This window comes from Chiloscyllium plagiosum, chromosome 5 (genome assembly GCF_004010195.1).
Source record: "Chiloscyllium plagiosum isolate BGI_BamShark_2017 chromosome 5, ASM401019v2, whole genome shotgun sequence".
Taxonomy (NCBI): Eukaryota; Metazoa; Chordata; class Chondrichthyes; order Orectolobiformes; family Hemiscylliidae; genus Chiloscyllium; species Chiloscyllium plagiosum.
In genome coordinates, this window is record NC_057714.1 from 4,974,022 (window position 1) to 5,000,079 (window position 26,058).

General features: G+C 42.3%; 1 protein-coding gene across 2 annotated transcripts in view; it reads left to right on the top strand.

The window, feature by feature from the left end:
- Window positions 1–26,058, top strand: part of LOC122549671 (RNA-binding motif, single-stranded-interacting protein 3-like) — a 1,362,397-nt gene that overhangs the window by 1,241,640 nt on the left and 94,699 nt on the right. For both annotated transcript variants that reach the window (XM_043689502.1, XM_043689500.1), the window contains exon 9: window positions 18,411–18,517. In XM_043689502.1, coding sequence (XP_043545437.1) covers window positions 18,411–18,517 — 107 coding nt within the window. The remainder of the gene's footprint in view (window positions 1–18,410; window positions 18,518–26,058) is intronic.

The window sequence follows — 26,058 nt, forward strand, 5'->3', positions numbered from 1 at the left end:
CAGTGAATTGCAGGGATCTGCTTTCTCTGAATGTGCTGGCACAAATCTCTGCCTCCCTGTCACAAATATTGTGAAATTGCTGGCATAATCTGTCGGTCTGGCAAAAGAGAATCTAGGTCAGAAGTGTGTACTTGGAAAGCATGCCCTACAATGAAGTAGTTCAGGTAGCATTATATTTCTTGCAGGACTATACATCCAACGTTCAATCCTTGCTTTGAACAGGAAACCTCTGTTTTCTACACAGTGTCTAATACAGCTTCAAATGTATTTGGAGCTGGTGTATTTGAATGGACGTGTGTATAGCCTCGGTGTGTACAGATCTGAAGTTAAAAACATGGGCGCAGTTGCAAATTGCATTAGTCCAAACAGACCTGCTCTTTTTTAAACCTGTATTTATAGAGGAGAAAATCAGGTCCTTTAAGTGTATGAATAAATCAGACCTTGGCACATAATGCTTCAGATTAGCTCACAAGCCTTTGGTTTAGTAAAAATCCCACTGAGATTAAGTTTACAGGGATAAATCAGACACCAGACTTTTCGTCCTTATATCACTGACACTTATGTTAATCTTTTAACCAGTATTGAGAAATCTGTAGAATATGCTGGAAATTTTGAACTGAGTTTTGGTTATTGTCTAGCCTAAACGTATTTTTGAAGCAAAGCATGTTGTCAAATGCGTGAATGAAGGTCAAGAATAGTGAAGAGCCTTTTATGTTGCAATATGTTATTAGTTCTTTTTGTGAGCACTGTAAATGTTCTTTATTAAATGAGAAATCGGCTTTTGCAACTGATTTCACTGAATTAAGTCAATGGATCGGTCTAGCAAAATGCACTGAAACAACGAATACTGAAACAAAATAATGCCTCCTACATTTGGAATCTTCCATGAAAATTAAGTTTGAAGGCTAATACGGGTTCTAATTACTACATCAGGCCTGTACCACAGAGATTCAAAGTGTCAGTGGTTAGTGCAGATGCCATTGTGCTGGTGTAATGTAGGCTGGACAGCTGGCAGAATTCCAACTAGTGACATTGAGGCTGTCAGTGTCTTTAGCTGGCTGCACAATAAATAGCCTATGATGTTTTAGTATTCTGGCTTCACAGAAGTGTTGTAACAGAAAAGCGCCTGCATAATTGAGAGACTGGGTAGTGTGGAGGTGGGGAAGCATTGCAGGGTGAGAATTATGTACAATATGGTGCATATATTGGTGAGGAATTTCCTCATGTGAAGGTTCGCCTGATTAGCTGCTGTTACATCAATGACCATTGTGACTCCATTTCTCTTGCTAATCTGAGCATGCTTAGTATTTAAGGGACTTGTAAATTCATTGCACATTAGCTCGTTGAACAGCTTTCCATTTATTAGTTTTTATGTTCCATTGGGTGATTAATCCTGCTTCGCATCCGGTTTCCTTTGTGTCATTCCTCACTGACAGAGCAAGTAATATGGTATTCCCTGGCTCTCAGAATTTTCCAAAAATTCACCTCTGTTGAATTAGCATGAAGATCCTTATGCAGTATTAAATGTACCAATCTGACAAGGACAACATCTGTATTTTCATTTATTTTACGTTGGTGTACCTCAGTGGTTGTGCAGAGCTTCAGACGGAGATTCTGCTGATGCCTATCAGCTAGTTAATGCTTAGTTACCACTCCTCTCCCATTTATCTCACTACCCCCGAGGCTCCCAGCCTCATTCCTGCTGAAGGGCTTTTGCCAGAAACGTCAATTTTCCTGCGCCTTGAATGCTGCCTGATCTGCTGTGCTTTTCCAAGACCACACTCGCGACTCTAATCTCCAGCATCTGCAGTACTCACTTTCACCTAGTTGTTGCTTAAACCAGTTCATTCAGATATATACATTCAGAGCAGACCATTTAATATGATCATAGCTGACCTGATTATTGGCACAAATTCACTTTCCTGCCTATCCCTGAGAACCTTTAACTCCCATGATTAAAGAGGGAGGCATCATCCCATCCAGGAAATAATCCCTGGTATCCTGGGTGTCGGGGGTCAATGCCAACTCTTACACTAACAAAGACAAAAGAAGCAAGAAACCCCATAAAACTATTCAAGAGATTGCATTACTTAATGGATTGCAGGCACTATCCATTTATTTTGTAAGGATAGAGATTTACAGATGAACTGGTCAAGCCCATACTCACAGCTTCAATCCCTGCCACAAAATATGTACCTTCACAGGTGATTGCATGAACCCCTTTCCCAGCTTCTCTGAATCAAATTGTTTGCAGTCTAGGTGGCTCCTTGGCCTTAAGCTGACCTTATGCATCCAAATCTGCCACGCAAGCCGACTTTTGCCCCTGTAATATTGCCCTACTTCAACTCATGTTCTGCCATCAGGCCTTCATTATCTGTAAACTTGACCATTTCAATTCTCCCCTAGTCTGTTTCCATTAATTACATTCTTCGATCTATTATCCCATCAAGCAACACGTCCTACTCACCTATGCTTCAACTGTGTTTGTTGAATCAGTCGTGGCTTCTATTTCTCTAGTGCATCAAATTAAAATTTTCATCCTCGTGTTTAAATCTCATCCTGACGTTTACCTCTTCCTAGATCTGTATATTTCTCCAGTCCTACTTTCCTTTGTTAAAAATCACACAACAGGTTATAGTCCAACAGGTTTAATTGGAAGCACACTAGCTTTCGGAGTGACGCTCCTTCATCAGGTGGTTGTGGAGGGCTCGATCGTAACACAGAATTTATAGCAAAAATTTGCAGTGTGATGTAACTGAAATTATACATTGAAAAATTGATTGTCTGTTAAGCCTTTCATCTGTTAGAATACAGTGATAGTTTCACTTCTTTCATGTGTAAATCACAAAACCCTTTTTTTAAAGTTGCATTCTCGGGTCAGCTGTTAACAATGGTGATAGCTAGACAATATGTTGAAGGTGTTGATGAAGGAGCGTCGCTCTGAAAGCTAGTGTGCTTCCAATTAAACCTGTTGGACTATAACCTGGTGTTGTGTGATTTTTTAACTTTGTACACCCCAGTCCAACACCCCAGCATCTCCAAATCATGATTACTTTCCTTTGAGAACTCTGACCTCCTACACCTCTTTGCCTCATTATTGTCAGTGGTGCAATGTGGGAATTCCCTCCTTAAATCTCTGATTTTTAACTCCCTCTTCTCCTTTGAAGGTCTACCTAAAACTGATCTCTTAGGCCAAGTTTTTAGTCTGCCAAAGAGAGCTATGTTCACCATTTGGGATTCAGAGCCAGCAAATGCTAACTGTAAGTTGAAAAAGACCAGCTTCAAATAAATTAGAGAACTTAAGCAACAAGATTTAGGAAATTTGTTCAACAAACCTGCAATTAGAGCCACAAATATGTTGAGCATGCAGAATTGAGCTCAGAGTAAATAAAGATGACCTGAAGTGGATTAACACATCAAAAGTGAAATAAAGAGGGAGAATACAGAGAAAATCCTACAGATAAAATGGAGATCACAGAATCACAGATTTGATATAGTGTAAAAGGAAGCCATTTGGCCCATCGTGGCTGCAATAGGATGAGTTCATTAAGAAGAATAGAGGAACTTTGGAAAAGTGGACAGATAACATTTAGACAGGGGAACTTAGTCAGGGAGAGGTGTGTAAGGAGAAAGGCAAATAGTACGATAACCATTGTTACAAGGAGGATATTAATGACTTATTAAGTTCAACTTCAATTACAATCAGAGGTTGAATTAAGGTATGTTTCAAATTCAATTTTTAGGTTAAAAAAAAAGAAATCAAAAGCAAAAAGATATGGAAATTAAAATTCAAGAGTACCATTGCAGCCAAGACTATTTGCATCGAGTCAGCAGGTAGCCATAATTTCTTCTGATTGGCTGTCACTTGAACCACTGTTCTCTGATTACTGCAGGAAATCTTTTGCTTAACTCTCTTTTTCTGCATTTGGCTGCACTTGTCCTGTTCCATGCCACTTAAAAAGGTTGCAGAATGTTAGAGTGGTGAGGTTTTTCAGACTTTTGTATTTTGGAACTCCTCGCTTTAAATTTCCGGTAAATAAAGGTCAAGTCAACAGTTTTGCAATCTGCCTGACATAACGGTGGATACTTCGGGAGGGATCAAGGAAAGGCTTGGCTGAGAGCTCAGTGTGTAGTATTTCTGCTCAGACACAGAGGCAGTTGTCTCTGAGTAAGCTATGAGTGGGCTGTGGAGGGGATGAGACTGTCATACACCTCCTTCTGGAATGTCTCTATGCACAGGAAGTCTGGAGAGGAACGCAGTGGTGTTTGTCCTGAGCATCCCCTTGATGTGGGATGCTGTGCTCCACAGTCTGTTCCCCAGGCTGCACACTGAGATGAACATGAACTGTGCCTGGAGGATCATCAACTGTTTGGTCTGCCCAAAACTTGCTGGTCTTCCAGTTGAAGGCGTTAACCCTGACTGAGTGTTACAGACTGGTACATTCCAAGGTCCAGGACTACGTGCTGAAGGATGCGTTGAAGCTTGGGGCAGCTGCCGCCAAGGTGCGGTGAGGAAAGACCACTGTGTAAAGTCCCTCTGCTGATGAATAAGGTGGGCCCATTCAGTAATTTGGCCCTGCTGTCACCTAAGCTATAGGCCAAGAGGTTGTCTGTACATATAGAGTAAGGTGGACATCAAAGACTTAATTTTTCGCCTATACGTAAAAAGAGTATAGATCTGAATCAAAGATTTATTTTCTATGAATAAAATATATTTTTGAAATAAAAAATAATGAGTGGGCCTTGAGCTTACCAAATCTGACCTTTGTGTTATTGGTATTGGCTTTTAAATAATTGTGCTTTAGTTTGCTCCTTTTCTTCAGATGAAAGGAAGTTGGGATCAATGGTGGCTAATTAGCAATTCTATCCAAAGATAAGGATAATGTATTTCATATTGCAATGGGAAAGATAGCAGAGCAAGTAATTTTTCAGATGAGTTGCTTGGTTTCCTTACAAATCCGTGAACATTGCGCATACACATCGATTGTAATTTGGTGTGGTCTGTCAACATTTGCCAGGCAGAGAACGGGAAATCGAGGCGGCCAGTCTGACACCTGAAGCAGAGATAATACTGAATTGTTCCTCTGTGTTCTGTGTGGTGGGAAATCAGGCTCTGATTGAAGGCTGAATTAATGAGAATTTTAAGAAGCCTAGAAGATTTGCCTCGCTTGAGACTAGTGGGAAGCAGTATATAGTATAACCCTCATAGACATTTCCGGGACCACAAGTGACACACTTTGGAAGCTAAAAAGGAAATAGAGTTAAGAATAATTTTAAATTGTTTGAAAGATGAAGTGTCCACTGTTATAGACTAGGCCAGACCACTCAAAGCATTCTTAAGCAAGTAGCCCCAGACCACAACTTTGCAATTTGTTTTGGTAAGTGTACAATGAAAATTACCCAAAATAAGTTAGCTAGGTTAACTAACAGGTTTTAAAACAGACAAAATTTTGTTCATAAAATTACACGATGAAAACACAAAGAACAGAATAAAGAACCCCTACAGAACTCAGTCGATCCAAACTAGACTTAATAATGCTGTTCCGAATATGCACAACAGTCCCACTAAGCAAAAACCCTTAAAGACTAGTAAAAAATGGAAAAAAAATGCTTACAGGTTTAGGTTAGAAGGGCAGAAGGAGAGAGAGCCTGTTTACACCCAGCTCACTGTTGAACTCCCAACTAGATCTGGACTGACCTGCTCATCTAGAGAGCTGACCACTCCCCTTTCATTATACAAGTCACTTCTAAAACATGACCACTTTGGCCTGAAGTCTCATCTGTTTACATATAAACAAAAGGCCTCTCAAAATCCTTTTCATCTCTGTACTAAGCTAGTCTAATCGGAGCACGGTCCGTTTATGACCCTTTTGAAAAAATCAAGGACACAGTATCCTTGAGAAAAGGAACAGCTTTTAGAAAAAAAAGGGACCAGCTTTGTGACACCACTTAAAGACACAAAATGTTAAATCACACAAGGAGATTTTCAGTCAGAGTAAAAGGTAAATGGAAAATCTCTTCCCTGTAGTTTAAAATATATAAATGTTACAAAAAGGAAGCAATGTTTAATCAATGGGTTTTTCTTACTTGTTTGTTTCAGTAACAGGTTTAACTGTAAACTGAAGGTTCAAATTTATTTTTAAAAGTTATTAGTCAATATAGAGCTTGTAAAAAGCATCAAAGTAAAGAACTCATATCAACAGCTTTGCTTTGACCACATCTGGAGTACAGCGTAAAGAATGTGGTGCTGGAGAAGCACAGCTGGCCAGGCAGCATCCAAGGAGCAGGAGAATCGACATTTCGGGCATAAGCCGGGCTTATGTGAGGACTGCAGAAAGTGACGACTGCAGATGCTGGAGATCAGAGTCAAGAGTGTGCCCTTCCTTATGCCCGAAATATTGATTCTCCTGTTCCTCGGATACTACCTGACCGGCTGTGCTTTTCCAGCACCACATTCTCAATTCTGATCTCCAGCATCTGCAGTCCTCACTTTCTCCACATCTGGAGTACAGTGCAGGCTTGGTCCCCTTACAAGAGGAAGGGTATACCTGCCTTAGGTTGGGTGCCACGAAAATTTATTAGATTGATTCCTGGAATAAGAGGGCTGACCTGTGAGAGATTGAGCAGAATTGGCCTTTAAGCACTGAGTTAAGAAGAATAAAAGATCAGCTTGTTAAAGCAAATATTCTTTGATGACTGGATGAGGTGATGCTGAGAGGCCTCTTCAACACGTTTGAGAATCTAGATTTAGGGCTCATAGTTTCAGAATAAAGGTTCAGCCATTTCAGAAGGCTTCAAATCTTTAGAAATCTTTATTTCAAAGGGCCATGGTGCTCATCAGTGAGTACATTCAGGACTTGAGAATGATTGATAGCTTGTGCCAATATGAATATTATGGGCTCTGACAGAAATGTCTAATTGATGTGGCAGTTCAGCCACAATCTGAGTGAATGGGATACAGGCCAGTTGGGCATGGAAAATATTCCTCTTATTTTTATGTTTGGATATTCTAAGGAAACACACAGAAAAATTAAGCATAACTACAAACATGAATCATAAATAAAGAAAGTTTAATTCTTCCTGAACACTAAAGGGCAGTCATGAGCATCTTAATAAATGCAAATGATTACTGGCTTCCAGTAGGCGCAAGAGAAGATAATGCGAAGCACGCTCTTTCCCCAAATCGGTTTTAGGTGGACAAAATTAATAGAAATGAAATGGAAATCCTGGAAAGACAGTGGAGGTAAAAGGCGACAAATCAGCTTCCAGAGACGGATGTAAATTCACAAAAAGAGGCTGAGAAGCTTGAGAATGATATTTGTGAGGCATTTATTTTCATGGTGATGAGGACGGGCGAGGATTGAGAAGGTGCCAGCAGGTTAGAAAATTCTAGAAGACCGATCAAACGACAGGCAACCACAGAGCCATCTGTGTCGTTTCTGTGCAGAATTATCGAGTCAATTAGCAGAAATAAACTTGAAACAAACAAAAACTTTCAGAACAGTTTTCATTGGCATTCTGAAAGTGACAATCCAAGCTGCTTGGCCTCCTTGATATACAAAAGGGGCTGAAATATTCCCTATCGAGACTTCTGGAAACGTGTTACTAAGTTCCATTTGACTGACTGTTAATTAACCTCAAAACTGTGGAGATTTAGGATAATCGTGGGGATGGATAAGAAGTTAATTGATGAGTAGCAAACAATGGCAGCTGATCAGGGGATTTCGGTTATGGTGAGAGGAGAGATTTACTTTGGGTTACAGTTATCGAAAGGATGCTCATCTGGGCAACAGTTATAAAATAGTGTCTGAGAGGGCAAGGGTGCAGCACTAGCAGAACACTGCTCCTTTCGGGGGAGGATTACTATTATCTCAAAGCTACTGATTGAAACATGGTATTTGGAGAGGAAATGTTCAGAGGAAGGTCAGGTCAGAGTCATTCGAAAATTAACCCAATGGGTGCTCCAAATTAGAAGGCAAGTATTGCAGTCAACAGATATGACTTTATTCTGTTTTTGACAATTTCTTAATGTTAGCACTGCAAAAGCTGTTAAACACCAGTAGTGCAACACCTTAAATAGTTACGTCTTGCTCTTCATTCTTACCCAGTTAGTGCTTTTTGTTGTTGCAGTATGTAAAGTCAGCCACAGTGAAACTGTTTTTCCTAATCACTCTGTTCAGAGATATTATCACACACCTCTGGAGCAGATTGGACTTGAACTCAAGCCTCCCAGACCTGGGGTAGGAACACTACCACTGTGCCACAAGAAGGCCAGTCAGTTTGACCTCTTAAAGACAATCCTTTGCATGTCTGGTAGAAGTTATGGCTTTGGAACAATCACCAGGAGAAGAGGCCGGTGATTTGACAGTCATATCTAATCAATGACTGTGAGATGTTGAAATCAAGTTTAGCAAGGAGAGAGCTACAACTTCTGAGTGCTGCTGGTGTAATTTTGTCAGACCTTGTAAAAGACACACTGACAAGATTCCTAGGTCCTAATGGGGGCAAGTCTGGAGGGGGCCATGCATGAACATTCACGCCACAGCCCACATGAGCGTTTGAGCTGATTGGAATGTTGGTTTGGGTGCATGGGTTACAGAATGGATCAGGAGCATGTGAAATGAAACATAGCATGTAAAATTAAATTAAAGCCCCTAGGCTTGGGGATAGTGTACTGACATGGGTAGAAACTGCTTGGCAGATGGGAAGCAAAGAGTAGGATGAAACTGGTCTTTTTCTGAGTGGCAGGCTGCAACTAGTGAGGTACTGCAGGGATTAATACGTGGATCCCAGTTATTCGCAATATATAATAATGATTTAAATGAGGGAACTAATTACAATATCTCCAGGTTTTCAGATGACACAAAGCTGGATGGGAGGGTGATCCCTGAGCAGGATGCAGGATGCTTCAGTGTGATTTGAAAAAGTTGAGAGTGTGGACAAATGCATGAGATGATCCATATAATGTGGAGTTTGACTTCTTGTGGAAACTTCATTAGCAAAAACAGGAAGGCACATTTATTATCTGAATGGTGATAGATTGGGAAAGGGGGAGGTGCAGTCAGATCTTGGTGCCTTGTATACCAGTTGCTGACCGTGAGCATGTAGGAGTAGCAGGTAGTGAAGAAGGCAAATGGGTATGTTGGCCTTCATAGTGAGAGAATTTGAGTGCAGGATTAGGGATGTCTTGCTGCAATTGTACAGGGTATTGGTGAGACCACACTTGCTGTCCTAGTCTCCTTATCTGTGGAAGGATGTTCTGGCGATGGAGGAAGTACAACAAAGGTTTGTCAACAAAGGGTTCTGAGGAAGGGTCACCAGACCCGAAACATTAATTCTGATTTCCTTTCACAGATGCTGGCACACCTGCTGAGCTTCTGTTTTTGTTGTTGTTAAAGGTTTATCAGACTGATTCCTACCAATGACAGGATTGATGTGTGAAGAGAAACTGGATCAGTGTTTCCTCAAAGCTACATGGTCCTGCACTGGCATTGACGTTGATACATCAGTCACGACATTGACTTCCGCCTTTGGAAGTCACTGCTGCACATGGGCCAAGAGGCCTGTGTGGCTAGAAAGAAAAGTAGAGGGAATGCAGGTTAGGAGAAAGCGGGGACTGCAAATGCTGGAGATTAGAGGCAGGAGTGTGGCGCTGGAAAAGCACAGCAGCTCAGGCTGCATCTGAGGAGCAGGAGAATTGACAATTCGGGCATAAGCCCTTCATCAAGAATGCATGTTAGGACTGGATTCACTGGAGTTTAGAAGAATGTGGAGAGATCTCTCAGAAACATAGAAAATTCTAATAGGACTGGGCGGGCGAACAGAGAAACGACATTCCCAAAGACTGGGGTGTTCAGAGTCAGAGGATACAGTCTAAGGATATGAGGTAGGCCATTTAGACCAGAGAAGAGAAAAACTTTCCTCACTCAGGGAGCAATGAGCCCTGGGAATTCTCTGCCACAGAAAGTGGGTAAGGCTGAAAGATATGGTGACTCTCTCAGTCTCATGGGCATCTTAAGAGATCCAGTAATAATCATCAGTGAAGCTGCATGCAAGGGATCCAGGGGATGGACCTAGGATTAAGTTTCCCTGAAGTTGGGATGAATAACAGTGAGGATGAACATCCACAGCAATAGGCATCGAGCTTTAGGTAGGAGGAAGACAAAGAGAGTAGAAAGGCAATAGGGACCATTCCCCAGCATTGTGTGCAGTGCTGATGAGAAAACTATCAGGACATATCACTGACGGAGTGCCACAGGAGGCTGCACCTATCTCAGCAGGTGGCCACTGTGATTAAACTGCATTTCGCAGAAGACCACATATCTCATAGCAGTTCTCATAGGGGCCTTGCCCAGAGCCATCAAAATCAGCACAGCCAGGGCCCTCTTTACCTCTGATTCCTTCTGAGCATTAACAGCAGAGTTTGACATCTTGTGAACATCAAATACAATTGATCTGGCCTTCTCCAGAACTCGTCAGTGTGACGTTGCTGTCAGTTTAAAAAAGGTTATTATTTTTCTTGTTTTTTTTTTAAGAGGTCATAAAGGCAGAGGTGCCAAAGAGTCCAGTTTAATAGAGGAAGGGAAGTGGCCAGTTATAGAGTCATAGAGATGTACAACATGGAAACAGACGCTTCAGTCCAACTCGTCCATGCCGACCAGATATTCCAACCCAATCTAGTCCCACCTGCCAGCACCCGGCCCATATCTCTCCAAATCCTTCCTATTCATATACCCATCCAAATGCCTCTTAAATGTTGCAATAAAACAACAAATGCTAGAGATCACAGCAGGTCACATAGCATCCATGGAGCGAGAGCAAGCCAATGTTTTGAGTCTAAATGACTCTTCATCAGAGCTGAAATATGGAGGGGGCCGGTAGTTGGAGGTAGTGGGTGTAGGGTGCTGATGGAGAAAAGATGTTACATTAAGTGATCAGAATGTGAGAACTGCAGAACAATGATGTGTCTCCTGCTAGACTTGAAAGGACCGTAACTGGGACAGGGGGAAGGGAGGACATGATAAAAAGCTAAAAAAAAGGAAGAAATGTTTGTAACTTAAAGATGTTGAACTCAGTATTAACTGTAGAAATTTGTAAAGTGCCTAATCAGAAGATGAGATGTTGTCCCTCCAGTTTGCACTGTGTTTCACTGGCACACTGCAACATGCTGAGGCCAGATAAGTGGGCATGTGAGTAGGGCACTGTGTTAAAATGACTGGCTGTGTGCAAGCAGGACCCCTACCTTCCTGTAACTGGTTATTTTAACACAGCTTAGTTGCATAGTTGCTCGTCATTATCAGTGTCAGCAAGCACACACAAAATTAAAACAACCTTTGAACCACAAAACTAATGATGCTCACTTATACAAACAAGTTAACATCTTCCAGCAAGCATTGCTGGAAAAAATCCATAGACGTACCTCAATTAGAATATGCATCCTTATATGATGATATACCATCATTGGAAGAAACAGTCCAATCATTCCTAAAGGTATCGGATGACTCATCTGAACTATCATACAGCCATCTAAGCCACTTAAAATGCTTGCTTGGAGGTAAGTGTTACTGAAGTATCTGAAACCAGCCCCTTGGTTGAAGGTAATGAAACTACAGTCTTCTGACAGAGAACAAGCAGGAAGCTGGAAGAAAACAGCAAAACCAGGCAGCATCAGGAGGAGGAGAAGTCAACTTTTTGGGTGTAACCCTTCCTCAAGATCCTTCTCCACCTCCTGATGCTGCCTGGCTTGCTGTTTTCTTCCAGCCTCCTGCCTCTCTACTTTGGAATCCAGTATCTGCAGTTTTTTTGTCTCTTTGTTCCTGACAGGGAGCAGCATAGTGCAGGTCATTCAAAACTAAAGGAATGGTGAAAGTACTTAAAATACAGAGACTATTACCACGAGGAGCAAGTGTGTGACTTCAAAATCAATACATCTCACTTCTGAGCAGAAAAGCCTGCTTTGCCTCTTTGAGTTTTACAGTATGCTGACTTCAACCAGTTCACAGGCAAAACCAGTGATCAATGGAACTCTACTCAACAAGAGAAAGACTTCATTAGTCTGAGGTGAATGTTTGCTGAATCCAAGACAAAATATGCCCTACTGAACATTAATTATGTTGTTATACGTCAATTCTTCACAACTGAGAGATCAAAAGTAATTTTGGTGATCACAGCTTTGGAAGAACTATTCAATTGGTTTCCAACTGCAAATGAATCTTCAAATGTTGGTTATCAGACTGGCTTAATAGCACAACTATTAAGAGTTAGTGATAAGCTCCTGATGTAGTCAATACAGCTATTTAGAGTTTGGGTGAAGATTTGTAGCTCGGGTGCTCGTTGCTGTGTTTCTGTTTGCCGAGCTGGAAGTTTTTGTTGCAAACTTTTCGTCCCCTGTCTAGGTGACATCTTCAGTGCTTGGGAGCCTCCTGTGAGGCGCTTCTGTGGTGTTTCCTCCGGCATTTATAGTGGCCTGTCCCTGCTGCTTCCGGTTGTCAGTTTCAGCTGTCTGCTGTAGTGGCCGGTATATTGGGTCCAGGTCTATGTGTTTGTTGTTGGAGTTTGTGGATGCGTGCCATGCTTCTAGGAATTCCCTGGCTGTTCTTTGTTTGGCTTGCCCTATAATGGTAGTGTTGTCCCAGTCGAATTCATGTTGCTTGTCTGCGTGTGTGGCTACTAGGGATAGCTGGTTGTGTCGTTTCGTGGCTAGTTGATGTTTGTGGATGCGGATCGTTAGCTGTCTTCCTGTTTGTCCTATATGGTGTTTTGTGCAGTCCTTGCATGGGATTTTGTACACTACGTTAGTTTTGCTCATACTGGGTATCGGGTCCTTCGTTTTGGTGAGTTGTTGTCTGAGAGTGGCTGTTGGTTTGTGTGCTGTTATAAGTCCTAGTGGTCGCAGTAGTCTGGCTGTTATATCAATCCCTCTTGTTATGAAGGCCAGCATGCTATTAGCCTTCTTCACTACCTGCTGTACCTGCATGCTTGCCTTCATTGACTGGTGTACAAGAACACCCAGATCTCTTTGTACTGCTCTTTTACCTAACTTGACTCCATTTAGGTCATAATCTGCCTTCCTGTTCTTGCCACCAAAGTGAATAACCATACATTTATCCACATTAAACTGCATCTGTCATGCATCTGTCCACTCACCTAACCTGTCCAGGTCACCCTGTAATCTCCTAACATCCTCATCACATTTCACCCTGCCACCCAGCTTTGTATCATCAGCAAATTTACTAATAATACTATTAATACCATCTTCTATATCATTAATCTATATTGTAAAAAGCTGCAGTCCCGCACTGATCCCTGCGGTACCCTACTGGTCACCGCCTGCCATTCCGAAAGGGAGCCATTTATCACTACTCTTTGTTTCCTGTCAGCCAACCAATTTTCAATCCAAGTCAGTACTTTTCCCCCAATTCCATGTGCACTAATTTTTCTCATTAACCTCCTTTGTGGGACTTTATCAAAGGCTTTCTGAAAGTCCAGGTACACTACATCCACTGGATCTCCCTTGTCCATCTTCAGAGTTACATCCTCAAACAGTCAGAAGATGTGTGATTCCAGAAGAGTTGCAAGCTTCAGTAAAGGATTCCTCTGACTTTCTTCTGAAATCTCTCTCTGGGTATTGTTCCCTCCTGCCTGTAAGAATCTGTGTTTGTATTTGCCTTTTTGCCAAGGGATGTATTAATGGGATGTTACTGCATTGGAACATTTAATTAGTATTAGTTATTATATTGGGTCAGTTAGGTTTACCAATAGTTAAGTTATTCTAAGTTCCACTTTTGTTTGTTCATGTTTCAACTGCAGTGTTTACATAAATTGTGTTTTGCTTAAAGCTGAGTGATTTGACAGTTGCATCACACCTGGAATACCCACTTCACATCTGACTTTAAAGTAAGAAAGATTTAGGGTCTAGGCTACCTCCTTGAAATATTTTGAAGGGGCTCTGGCTTGATCCATAGCAATAGTGCATTCGATTTCAAGTAGATGGGTCTTCACAGAGATCAGGATTGGGTTTCACCTCCATCACTGGATTGGTGCAGGTATCATCACTCACACCTGTGTGGCCATCAAGACAGCCAATCAAGTTGGTCAACAGCAAGAGGCTTCCACTCCCTCAAGCTGCAGCTGGTACATGACCACAGCAAGAGCTTTGAGCACGTGGGCACTCATTGCCTTGGCTGCTGCCGTGAGGGCTTTCATCCTCTGGCAGCTCAGGGTGCATCACATTTCCATGCCATCACCCAAACCATTTCCAGGGGACAAGGGACAACTGAAGCCATCTGCTGACGAGAGTCTCCATCAAGCAGAACATTCAGCCTCCAGAAATGCAAATCGACTGTCTTGCTCACCAGGATCACATCCTGCAATCCTCTCCTGCAAAGGGCCTCACTCATTGTGGTGATCTGTCGCACTCCATATAGCTCTGAGCCTTGAAGAGCATGGGTCATTGGAATGACACAGTTCACATGAGGAGGATGACGCAGAGCGGAGGAGTGCCCAGGCTGTGCCGGAGGTGACTGGGGTTTCACAGATCCAGAGCAGGGTCTCATCAGAATGGCATCAGCGTCAGAGAACTTTCAATTCAGGCATATTTCACCCATCCCAGCAAGACTGCACACTCTGCAGTTCATTTTGAACTGCCTTGGTGAGCACTCCCCATGCATACATTAACTCTCACCACAATAGCATTGTGGATATCCGTAAGTAGTCTCAGTATGTCGCTTCAAAGATCACTTCATCCCTCTTTTTTATAGTTTTGCCATTAGAGAACAGAAGCTTGTATGTCCAGAGTCATGTGTCAAGATATGAAATGTTAGCAAAAAATTAGTAAACTACACTTTAACAAGTGAAATGAACACACTGCCTCCCATGTTAAGTTAGGTGAGGTAGAGGCACCTATTTGAGGTTGAAGTTAAGATGGTTATCCTTTTACTGAAGGTGTCCATGTGAAGATGTTCCTCAGCTGGAGTGGGGGTAGGGTCAAAATGCAGATGTTGATGATTCAGCCACCTATGGGAGGAGTCTTCTTCATCATTGTCAATGAGTGTCCCAGCCATCGGAAGGTAGTCTGGCAGACTGGGGTGGAGCATCAACAGGAGCATAATTGATATCTACCCCATTCAATTTCACTTCACCAGCATCACTGAGCAGTCCACACTCCAGAGTGTTGCATTCTGGGGATGCCAGGGCTCATGGCTGTCCATGGAGCTGGCCTATCTCTCGGTGGATTATTCAGGGTATTCAAAGCCCTGATCCGTTCTGTACACAGCGTGAATTCCACCCTTCTTATCCCATACCTCCACACTACCACAGCACGCATTCGGTGCTGCTGGTCAAAATGGAGTATCCTTTCTTGTAATTCCAGAGTCCTGCATCTGCACCCAGATGAGCTTGACTGACTCTGTGCCATCTCTCCTAGGGGCACTGCCCAAAACTGCCTTACTTTTCTGCTCACTGGTGTCATCCCTGCCACCCATTGCTGCCCTTTCTAACCATGTACAAAGCTGCACAGAGGTGAGTGTGCCTACACTGATGGAGGATGGGCTTGTATGATGTGACAGTGCTCCTGTTGCTGCCTCAGATGCTTACGGTGCTCTGGTTGGAGTGACTGTTCTCTGTTGCTTGCCTTCCGACACAGACAGGCAGAGGCACAAAAAGATCATGAGGAATAGAATTAGAATTAGAAGTTGTTTTATCAAGTACAGAGGTACACAAGTCCAGTGAAAAGTGAACAATGTCACCATTCCTGGCACCATCTTGGGTACAAGGTAGCTAGGTACAAAATCTTAGTTACAAAATAGAAAAATAAAGAAATAAAATTAAAAGTTCAACAATCTTTCTTAAGTGCTTAGCCATGCTGGGCTTGCACTCTCCATAAGGGCTTGATCTCCACCGCTTTGGCCCACTCTCCAAGAGACCTTGGGCTGCATGTTCTTCCAGCACCCCTACCCACCTCTCCCCCCTCCCCCAACGCTGTGTTGAGCTTGCTCTCCGATCGTCAAAGTCCTGATCCAGGCCCCCCTCAGCCGCTGCCACGCTCCAAACCACAATGGGCAGTGGGATGGGGCTGGGGACACAATGCCACCAACTGCCAAACTCCCTGCTCCGAGCTCCCAGCTGCTGCCACACTCCCAACCTGGCGAAGCTGCTCCCGAACATAACCAAGCTCTCCCCAGAAGGCAAGTCATTAGGAAATAAAAGCCAAACTAAACCAAATAAAATGCATGAAAAGAAGAGGAAAAGGAAAAGCAGACGGAGTGGATAAGCCCATTCAGCCGCCTGCAGGTCCTTCCTGGAAGATAGCCTGTGACATCAGAAACTCTACAGGGTCTGGCCTTGTCTGTGCTTTCAGGGAGGGAAGAGTGCATTCCTCTCCATTCACCCAGAGACCTCAATTTTTTGCACTCTCCTCAGGATAGTCCCATCTTTCTATCCCTTTTTCTTTCCTGCAGGCCTACCTATCACTGCTCTATCTGTAGGAGTTAAGATACAGTATTCTCCTCTTGTTTCTGCGATCTCCCAAAAATTATGTCCATTGTCTCCTTCTCAGTGATAAAACAGAGAGAAGTAAGCTGCTGCTAGCCTCTTTGAACATTGCTTATTTATATACAAAACCATCTTACTGTAGGCCCTCAACAGGGGTCTGGGTATTGTAGAAGGGTGAGTAAGCAATCTGAGCACATATTTCTCAAATGAAAAGAAGCACCATGTACCTTTAGGCACTGAGCTAGTGTGCCTACTGCAGGTTGTGATCCCTAAGTGCTGGATGAGGGTCACCTTGCCAGAGCAAAGAAGATTTTTAGATGTTTTCTGAGGGTTGGCACAGTAGTTAGTACTGCTGCCTCACAGTGCCAAGGACCTGGGTTTGATTCCAGCCTTGGGTGACTTTTTGTGTGAAGTTTGCACGTTGTCTGTGTGGATTTGTCTGGTTTCCTCCTGCAGTCCAAAGATGTGCTGTTTAGGTGAATTGCCATGTTATCTGGGAATGTGCAGTTCAATAGGGATAGAGCTGGGGGTGAGTTGGTGAGGAGTTGTTGGGCTGAATGGCCTGTTCCCACTCTATTGGGATTGTAAAGTTTTATGACGTTATAGCCAATTCCTACACACGACACTTCTGCTGCCTCTAATGTCTATGACCCCTGGAGGTCTGCTCTGTGTGGTTGGATCACTGACCCCTGCAGCTCTCTCGAACAGGAGACCCTCCTCTAACCAACAGAATCCAGGAACACCTCAAAGGCTGCGACAATAAAACTGAGACAGTTCTGTGCAGGTTCTACCTCCCTGCCCCTCCTGTTGGGGGGGTGGGGGGGGGGCTGGAGCTTGCAATGCTGAATCAAAATGGCTGCCACAAACACTGCAGTCTTTGTGCCTTTTATTTGGGCCAACATTTTCAGGGTGCCACCTCCATAAACGTCCACTGCTACTAATTGGGCACGTCCAACAGGGAAGGTCATGGATTGTGACTGCTCTCCATCCAACCCCCAGGCCTGTGCAGGGTCAGGACCAGTAATTCTGATATTGACTTGCTGCCCTTAAGTGGTACGCTTTGAAGTGATTCAAATAATTGCGGTGTATTTGTAAACAAATGGAGGAAAGACACATGTTCCCAAAGTGGAATTATCTGCGGTATTTCACTGTTTTACAGAGTGCTTTGGTGGAGTTTACAATTTAGACAGCCAAATTAGTCACCAGCAATTGAGTCCGTATGCTAATTTATAAAACAGAGAGGAAAAGGCTGTTGTGTTTCTAAGACATTGCGTGATTTTCAACGTTGTTCGAAAAAATATTCATGATTCACAGTTTCAGGTAGATGAATGATTAAGACTTTCAGCTTCATGAAGATGTTAGAAAAGTTCAGAGCCAAACACTCTTTGAATTTGCGGACATAAAGCTATTTTAGAAAATACGATTTATCATCCTATGACAATGAGGAGGGAGAAAAAAGAATAAACTGTTTCCTACAGATGGCTGAATAATCTTGAACTCAGAATATTCCTGTTGTGAAAGAGCAATACAACTTGAAAGTGTGTAGGAAGTGGTATTGCTCAAAGACATTGGATGTGTTTTCATACAATACATCTGGTAACGCCAGCAGATAAGGGCTTTATCCAGAAACACAGGTGGGTAACCCTTGTCTGGCCTATGGGGCACCTTATCTTTTTAATATGTGCTGGAATCTGCCAATTGCGGGTGTGGAATAATCTGAGTTCTTGTACTCCTTGCCAGTGTTTTGAAGTTTAAGCAGCACACACTGCTGTTGGCACCTAACAGGAAGAGGCTCAGATTATGTTTTAACAAGTTGTACTTCAAACAAATTCAGCAACACACACACACACAAAAAAGTACTTTTGCTGATATAATCACTTCTCTGTTGCTAATGTGGCCTTGGCTGTTTGCCTTTGCAGCCCCCAGTGAGCCTTTGCTGTGCAAATTTGCTGATGGAGGGCAGAAGAAAAGACAGAATCAAAGCAAATATACGCAAAATGGAAGGCCGTGGCCCAGAGAAGGAGAGGTGAGTTATTGTCTAAGTCTGAATTTCTGAGAAACAAGAATATGGAAGGTCTGGGAAATTCTTCAGCTGTGTTACCCTCCTCAGACTGGCTCAAGGAATATTTCTAATGATAAATGTACAAATAAGGGAAAGCAGCAGCTAATCCAGCACGCTAATAATTAGACTCTTGACTGAACCATTTCTGGGATTCTGTTATCAACACTGATAAATTAAAACCCATGAGAATCACTGTGCAAATTCACTTTCCAGCTATTGTCCTTGATGACAATCAGCTTTTGCTATTCTGCTTGAGAGTGAAAAGGGGGACACTGAGCTAACTGACCAGGTACATCAGATTTAAGAGTCATAGAGATGTACAGCACGGAAACAGATCCTTTGGTCTAACTTGTCCATGCTGACCAGATATCCCAACCTAATCTAGTCCCATTTGCCAGCACTTGGTTCATATCCCTCTAAATCCTTCCTATTTGTATACCCATCCAGATACCTTTTAAATATTGCAATTGTACTAGCCTCCACCACTTCCTCTGGCAGATCATTCCATATACTCACCACCCTCTGCTTAAATAAGTTGGCTCTCAGGTCTCCTTTGTGTCTTTCCCCTCTCCCCCTAAACCTATGTCCTCTAGTTTTGGATTCCCCCATCCAGGGAAAATACTTTACCTATTTATCCTACCCATGCCCCTCATGATTTTACAAACCACTATAAGGTCCCCCCTCAGCCTTCGACACTCCAGGGAAAACAGCTCCAGCCTATTCAACCTCTCCCTGTAGCTCAAATCTTCCAACCCTGGCAACATCTTTCTAAATCTTTTCTGAACCCTTTTAAGTTTCAGAACATCCTTCTGAACTGGATTGTCATTTTGATAACAAAATTGCAGTAAGTTGCAACATTTTCCCGTGCTTGGAACACCCATTCTGTACATTATAATCATCTCCAATATTGATCATCCTGAAGGATACATTTTGCACAGAATAAAATTAAGATTTTTCTTTGACCTCGGTTTATCTTCCTGCCATGGAAAAATTAAAGATGCTGCCTTTGGGGACTTTCATTTAAAAGAAACACATAAGGACAGGAACAAGAACCAAATGACCAAATTTCTTTTAAGGCAAGATGGTGTTGCAAGCCAATGATGCTATTTTGTCTTCAGCCATCATTTATATTATGCCTGTCTGCTCATGAACAAGCAACAGAAGTTTTCCAAATGCTCATTCTCAAAGAGTAAAGACTTTTAAAATATTTTTACTTCCCAAAATAACCAGCGATAAAACATGTCTTTCATTGTTGAAATGAAGTCACTATTTTCTATGGCCTGAAATAAGACAACTCATTTTGTATTCACCCAACATCAATTCTGAACAGTACTCTGCATTGGAGTTAAGTATATTTTTGTATCTTCCCACATGCAAGGGGTTCCACTGTGTTCTTTGCTTCACACCTTCATTTTGAGTCCAGTTCATGGGGATGAAGCACAGTTCTTATCTCTGGTAACTGTTAAGATTCCTAACTGAAATATATTTTAGCAAACTTCATCTGGTTCCAGTTGATCACAAATGTGTTCTTAAAATGCATTGTTAACCACCAATTTTATCAATATTCTTTATAACATTCCAACTTTCTTTATATGTATCAACATATGTCAACAGGATGTTTGACCATGAGACATCAGAACAATACCCAACTCTGTTCTTGTGTAATGTCCACTGTATCTATTTTCCAATAGAAGTTGATGAAGAAAGACCAGGAACAGGAATCTTGCTGATATTTCTCCTTTCCCAAGCCCAGAGGCAACTTTAGCCATTTTAGCCTTCATTCTGCTATCCTCAATGACCAGAGATTGAACCTGAAGCCATCTGGTTTCTGTGGCTACTTGATTAAGTTTTAAAGTATGTTTCTCCAGTTTTAAACAGCACTGCGTACACGTTGCAAGGGCTTCAGTTACTGCAACAGAATCATTTAAGTTGGTGCCATCTAGTGGAGCTTGTCTTACACAACTTGCTTGGGTGTGCTCATTTTAGCCTGTGTCTGAAACCAAGGTTCAAGCTGTGGTTCCGTGATGTGGGAGTATAGGGAGAGCTGTTGAGGAATGCTTGTAATTTTTTAATCTGAGGCACATGCACTTTAAGGACAAGATAATATGGTTAGCCTGCAAAGTGGCTGTTGACCATTGTTCTGAGAATCTTTGCCAAAACAAAATATATAAACAGATTTCACAAAATAACCTATTGTATGCAACTCAGTTTGATCTTTCTCTTAAAGAGACTGTCAATAATCGTCCTCAAAGATTGTCATGAGCACAGAAATTTATTTCTGAGGGGATAGTGGAGGATTGGCAATTTGGTATTGTTTACTGGAACAATATGAAAAACAATACATTCATAATAGCTTTAAAAAGCTGAGATTTTCATGTGGTAGCTGTACATTTTTTTAGTACTTGGTTTTTCCTCCTTCACATGATTGTAATTTCTTTCTGCCAGAGAGGCAGACAACATCTCCCTAGATGGTGTGTTCTAACACATATCTCTGTTGGGATAGAGGAGGCCATTTGGAATCTCAAATCTGTTCAGTCATTCAAATGGATTGTGTCTAATCTGTAGCCCATCTCCATGTCATGTCTTTATTCCATATCCCCTTGCTCACCCAACCCAAGAAGAATCTCTGAATCCAACTTTGAAAATTTCAGTTGATTCTCTGTATCTGTTGCCTTTTGGGGAATGAGTTCCAAATTTCCAATATCCTTTGGATAAAAAACTGCTTCCTAAAATCTGAGGTGGTGCTTCAGTCTTCAACATTATTAACTATTTATGAAGGATATATGTTGATGATCATAAGGTATTAATTTGGGACTTCTATTCAACATGGCAGGATAATATGTCTGGTTTAAAAACGCTAATTACACGGATCTCTAACATCAAACAATATGTATTCGATTGTTGAAAAGCCACCTCCATTTGTTTTTAACATTTCCATCATTCTACACTGTATACAACATTATTCAGTGCATTTTTTAAAAAAAAGTTGCCGCATTGAATGGATGTACAACCTACAGTAATGATGAAGCAGCAGACCATAATATGGCCTCTGCTGAAGCAGTACCACTTTATAGTCCAGCACATGATGTGCTTGCCATCCTACTCTTTGGCAGCTTCTCAAACAATCGATCATGTTCTGAACAGAGTTGATGTGCTGAGCCAAAAGGTGTGAATCCACAACATTGCATAGAACCAATGCAAAATCCAAAATCATAAAGGCACAACACATGTTACAACTGTTCCCTTTTGCCTAATTGCAGAAACCCAGTTAGCAAAGGAAGGAGTAAAAAGATTGCAAACTAGTTGTGTTTTTTTTGACAGACTATCTCTACACTGGCAGGATGATGATCCCGCCTGGCAGCTTCTTATATCCCAAGTGGTAGCAGCTAATTTATTTTTTAAACAATGCCCAGAACCGGATGCTTAAAGGTATTCTGATTATACTGCATTCAGAATATTTTAGGATTCAGTAATTGGGTAAAAAATACACTTCAAACCTTCTGGAAGCTTGTCATCGCAGTGTTGCTGTGAACAACATGCCGCACTCCCACTCAATGTCAGTGATGACTGGCCAAAGTGAATTTTCAGGATAAAATATGATGTTGTTTGCAGTACTTTAAAAGGGGTTTCTGCCAGATTAATTGAATGGATTCTGCTTAGGAAACCCTTGCAGGAACTTTGAGTAACAATTTCAATTTAAATAAAAGACGAAACCTTTTCCCTCTAATTTTTACAAAACTGGTTGCAATTGAATATCAAGCAAGGCTTTGCACAGGTTTTTTTGTTGCCTCTCACATGCACACCCACTGGATGTTGATAGAATGTTGAACTCCAATCAATCTGAAATAAAGTACTCAAATTGCAATAGGCACTGTTTAGGGAATATGTAAAAAAGATAATTTGTCAATTTTAATATAAATTACAATACTCAGTCTGGGTATTTGTAAAGATTTTGACAATGTTTATATTGACTTACAAATTTCAATGGTGATTCATCATCATTTTAAAATGATGGAGAAAGAAACATTCATTAAACAAATAATTGGTGTATTGCAGAATAGTTATTATGACTATGTATCATGCTCCATGGCATTCTTCCAATTATTACCCATGATTTCACCTGAGCCTGAAGGTTATGGGTTCCAGTCACATTTCAGAAATCCAATTACCAATTCTTAGCTAAAAACCCAATTCCGTGTTCAGAGATCTCTGGCAGATGTGCCATCTTCAAACTCATGCCTGTCTGCACAATGGAGAGGCCCATGACAATATATGTAGGGCAGCACGGTGGCTCAGTGGTTAGCACTGCTGCCTCACTGCACCAATGACCCGGATTAGATTCTAGTCTCAAGTGACCGACTGTGTGGAATTTGCACATTCACCCCGGATCTGCTTGGGTTACCTCCGGTTGCTCAGGTTTCCTCCCACAAGATGTGCCAAGTTAGGTAGATTGGTCAAGCTAAATTGCACACATTGTCCAGGGATAAGTTGGTTAGCCATGGCAAATGTAGGGTTACAAGGATACCGGTGGGGGAGTTATGGGTATGGGTCTGGGTGGGATGCTTTTTGGAGGATTGGTGTGGACTGGATGGGCTGTATGGCCTGCTTCAATTTTGCAGAGATTCTCTGATATCAAAGAAGAGCTTACAAGTGTCCTGGTCAATATTCACTCTACAACTAACAACACTGAAGTAGATTAGCTGGTCATTATTTGATTTCTGTTTGTGGATCTTGATGCATGTGAATTGGCTGTCACTACATGCTAAAAGTGACTAAACTTCAAACTCAATAGGCTCTAAAACACTTTGGTACTTAAAAACAAAAGAAATAGGAGCAGGAGAAGGCAGATGTAAGAGTGAGAATGGGTAGTTAATAGTGGATAATAAGGAAATGGTGGATGAATAAATATTTCGCTTCTGTCTTCACAATAGAGAATAGAAACAAAATCCCAGTGACAGCTGTTAAAACAAGAGCTGGCAGAGAGAGGGACTTAGAAACATTACAGTGAGTGGGGAAGAAAACTGATAGAGCTACACGTTGACAGATAGAGCTACACAATGATAGAGCTACACCCTGGTGTTGGTGGACTTGATTCAAGGGTCTTTAAAGAAATGCCTATTAAGGTAGTACATTCTTCAGTGTCAATTTTCCAAAGTTCCTTTGATTTGGCTAAGATTCCATTAGACTGGAAGGTACCAAATATAACTTGTCTATTCAAAAAGGAGAGGAGGCAGAGAATAGGAAACTACAGACCAGTTAGCTTGATGTCTGCTGTAAGGAAGGTGTTAGAACTGGTCATCATAGAGGTGATAGCTGAGCACTCAAAATCTCAAGATAATCAGGAAGTACCTACGTGGTTTTGTGAAAGGGAAATTATGTTTATCCAATTTATTAGAGTTCTTTGAAAGAGTAAAATGTGCTGCAGATAAAGGGGAGCCTGTAGACATATTGTACTTAGATTTCTAGAAGGCATTTGATAAGGTGCCACATCAATGGATATTATGGAAAATAAAAGAGCTTGGTGTCAGAGCAACATATTAGCATGGATATTAGATTGACTGGCTGGCTGAATACAGAAAGTATGTATAAATGGGTTTTTGTCTGACTGACAAATTGAGGTCTAGAATTCCTCAGAGGTCTATGTTGGGGGTCGCAACTTTTTAAAATTTCCATCAATGAATTCGGTGAGGGGAGCAAGGCAGGGGATGATAGATAGGGAAGATGTTGTGAAGTAGACATAAATAGTCTGTGGGTGGACTTGAATAGATTAAGTGAGCAAGTGGGCAAAAATCTGGCAAGTGGCATATAATGTGGGAAAATGTGAAGTTGTTTGCTTTGAAAGGAGAATTAATCAGCAGAATGTTACTTAAATGGATAACGACGGTGGAATTCAGAGATATAGAGGGATCTAAGTATTCTAGTGCATGAGTGACAAGAAGTTAGCGTGAGTGTTTAAGAAGGCTCATGGGATGCTATTCTTTATTATGAAAGGAATTAAACATAAAAGTAAGGAGAAAGTGAGGACTGCAGATGCTGGAGAGTCAGAATCAAAAAATGTGGTGCTGGAAAAGTACAATGGGTCAGGCAGCATCTGAAGAGCAGGAGAGTCAATGTTTCGGGCATAAGGCCATCATCAGGAAAGTGGGGGGTAGAAGGAGGCTGAGAGATAAATAGTGGGGTGGCGTGGGTCTGAGGAAACTCGGAGAGCGATAGGTAGATGCAGGTGGGGGATAATGGTGATAGGTCGGAGGTGAGGGAGGAGCACATAGGTGGGAAGGAAGATGGACAGATGGGACAGTTCAAGAGGGTGATGCCAAGGTGGAGGGTTGGAGCTGGGATGAGGAGTGGGGAGGGGAGATGAGGAAACTGGTGAAGTCAACACTGATGTTGTATGGTTGGAGGGTCATATAGTGGGCGCTGAGGCATTTTTCCTCCAGGTCTTGAGTGTCCTGGATTTGGCAGTGGTACGTGCCCAGGACTTGCATGTCCTTGGGGGAGTGGGAGTCGGTGTTGAAGTGGTCGACCATACAGTGGTGGGATTGTTTGGTGCTTGTGTTCCAGAGATGCTCCCTCAAAGTGGGTGAAGAGTTATGACAGTGGAGAGGGGTTGTGAGAGAAGAGCAATGGTTTTCTCCACAATCAATTGGCAGATTCTGATGTAGGCAGTAATGGACTTCAGAGTTCTATTCCTTCATCCACATCATTTAACCCAATTCCAGGGCTGACCTACTGGAGTTACCATTTCAATATCAGCACTGCTGCCTCAGGTGAAGGGGAACTCATGACTCCCAAGGGTGGAGATGTGGGAATTGAAAGAGATGCGCTGGAGGGCATTGTTCATTACGTGGGAGGGGAAATTGTAGTCCTTGAGATAGGAGGTCATCTAGGATGTCCTGAAGTGGAATTGCTCATCCTGGAAGCAGTTATGGTGGAGAAGAAGGAATTGGGAGTAAAGGATCACATTTTTACAGGAGAGGGGTTGGGAGGAAGTGTAGTCCAGGTAGCTGTGGGTGTCAGTGGGTTTGAAGTAGATGTCCGAGTTGAGTTGGTCACTGGAAATGGAGACAGAGAGGTCCAGGAAGGGGAGGCAGGTGTCTGACATGGTCCAGGTGAATTTGAGTTCAGGGTGGAAGGTGTTTGTGAAGTTGATGAACTGGTCAAACTCCTTCTGGGAGCACGAGGTAACACCGATATAGTCCTCAATGTAGCGGAGGAAAAGGTAGAGAATGGTGCCAGTGTAGCTGTGGAAGATGGACTATTCCACGTACCCGACAAAGAGGCAGGCATAGCTGGGGCCCGTGTCGGTGTCCATGGCTACACCATGGAAGGAAGTGGGAGGATTCAAAGGAGAAGTTGGCGAGGGTGAGGACCAGTTCTACCAATCGAACGAGTGTGTCAGTGGAGGAGTACTGGTTGGGTTGGTGGGAAAGGAAGAAATGGAGGGCTTGGACCCTTCGCCATGGCAGTGGATGTGTACAGGGTCCTAATGTCCATGGTGAAGATGA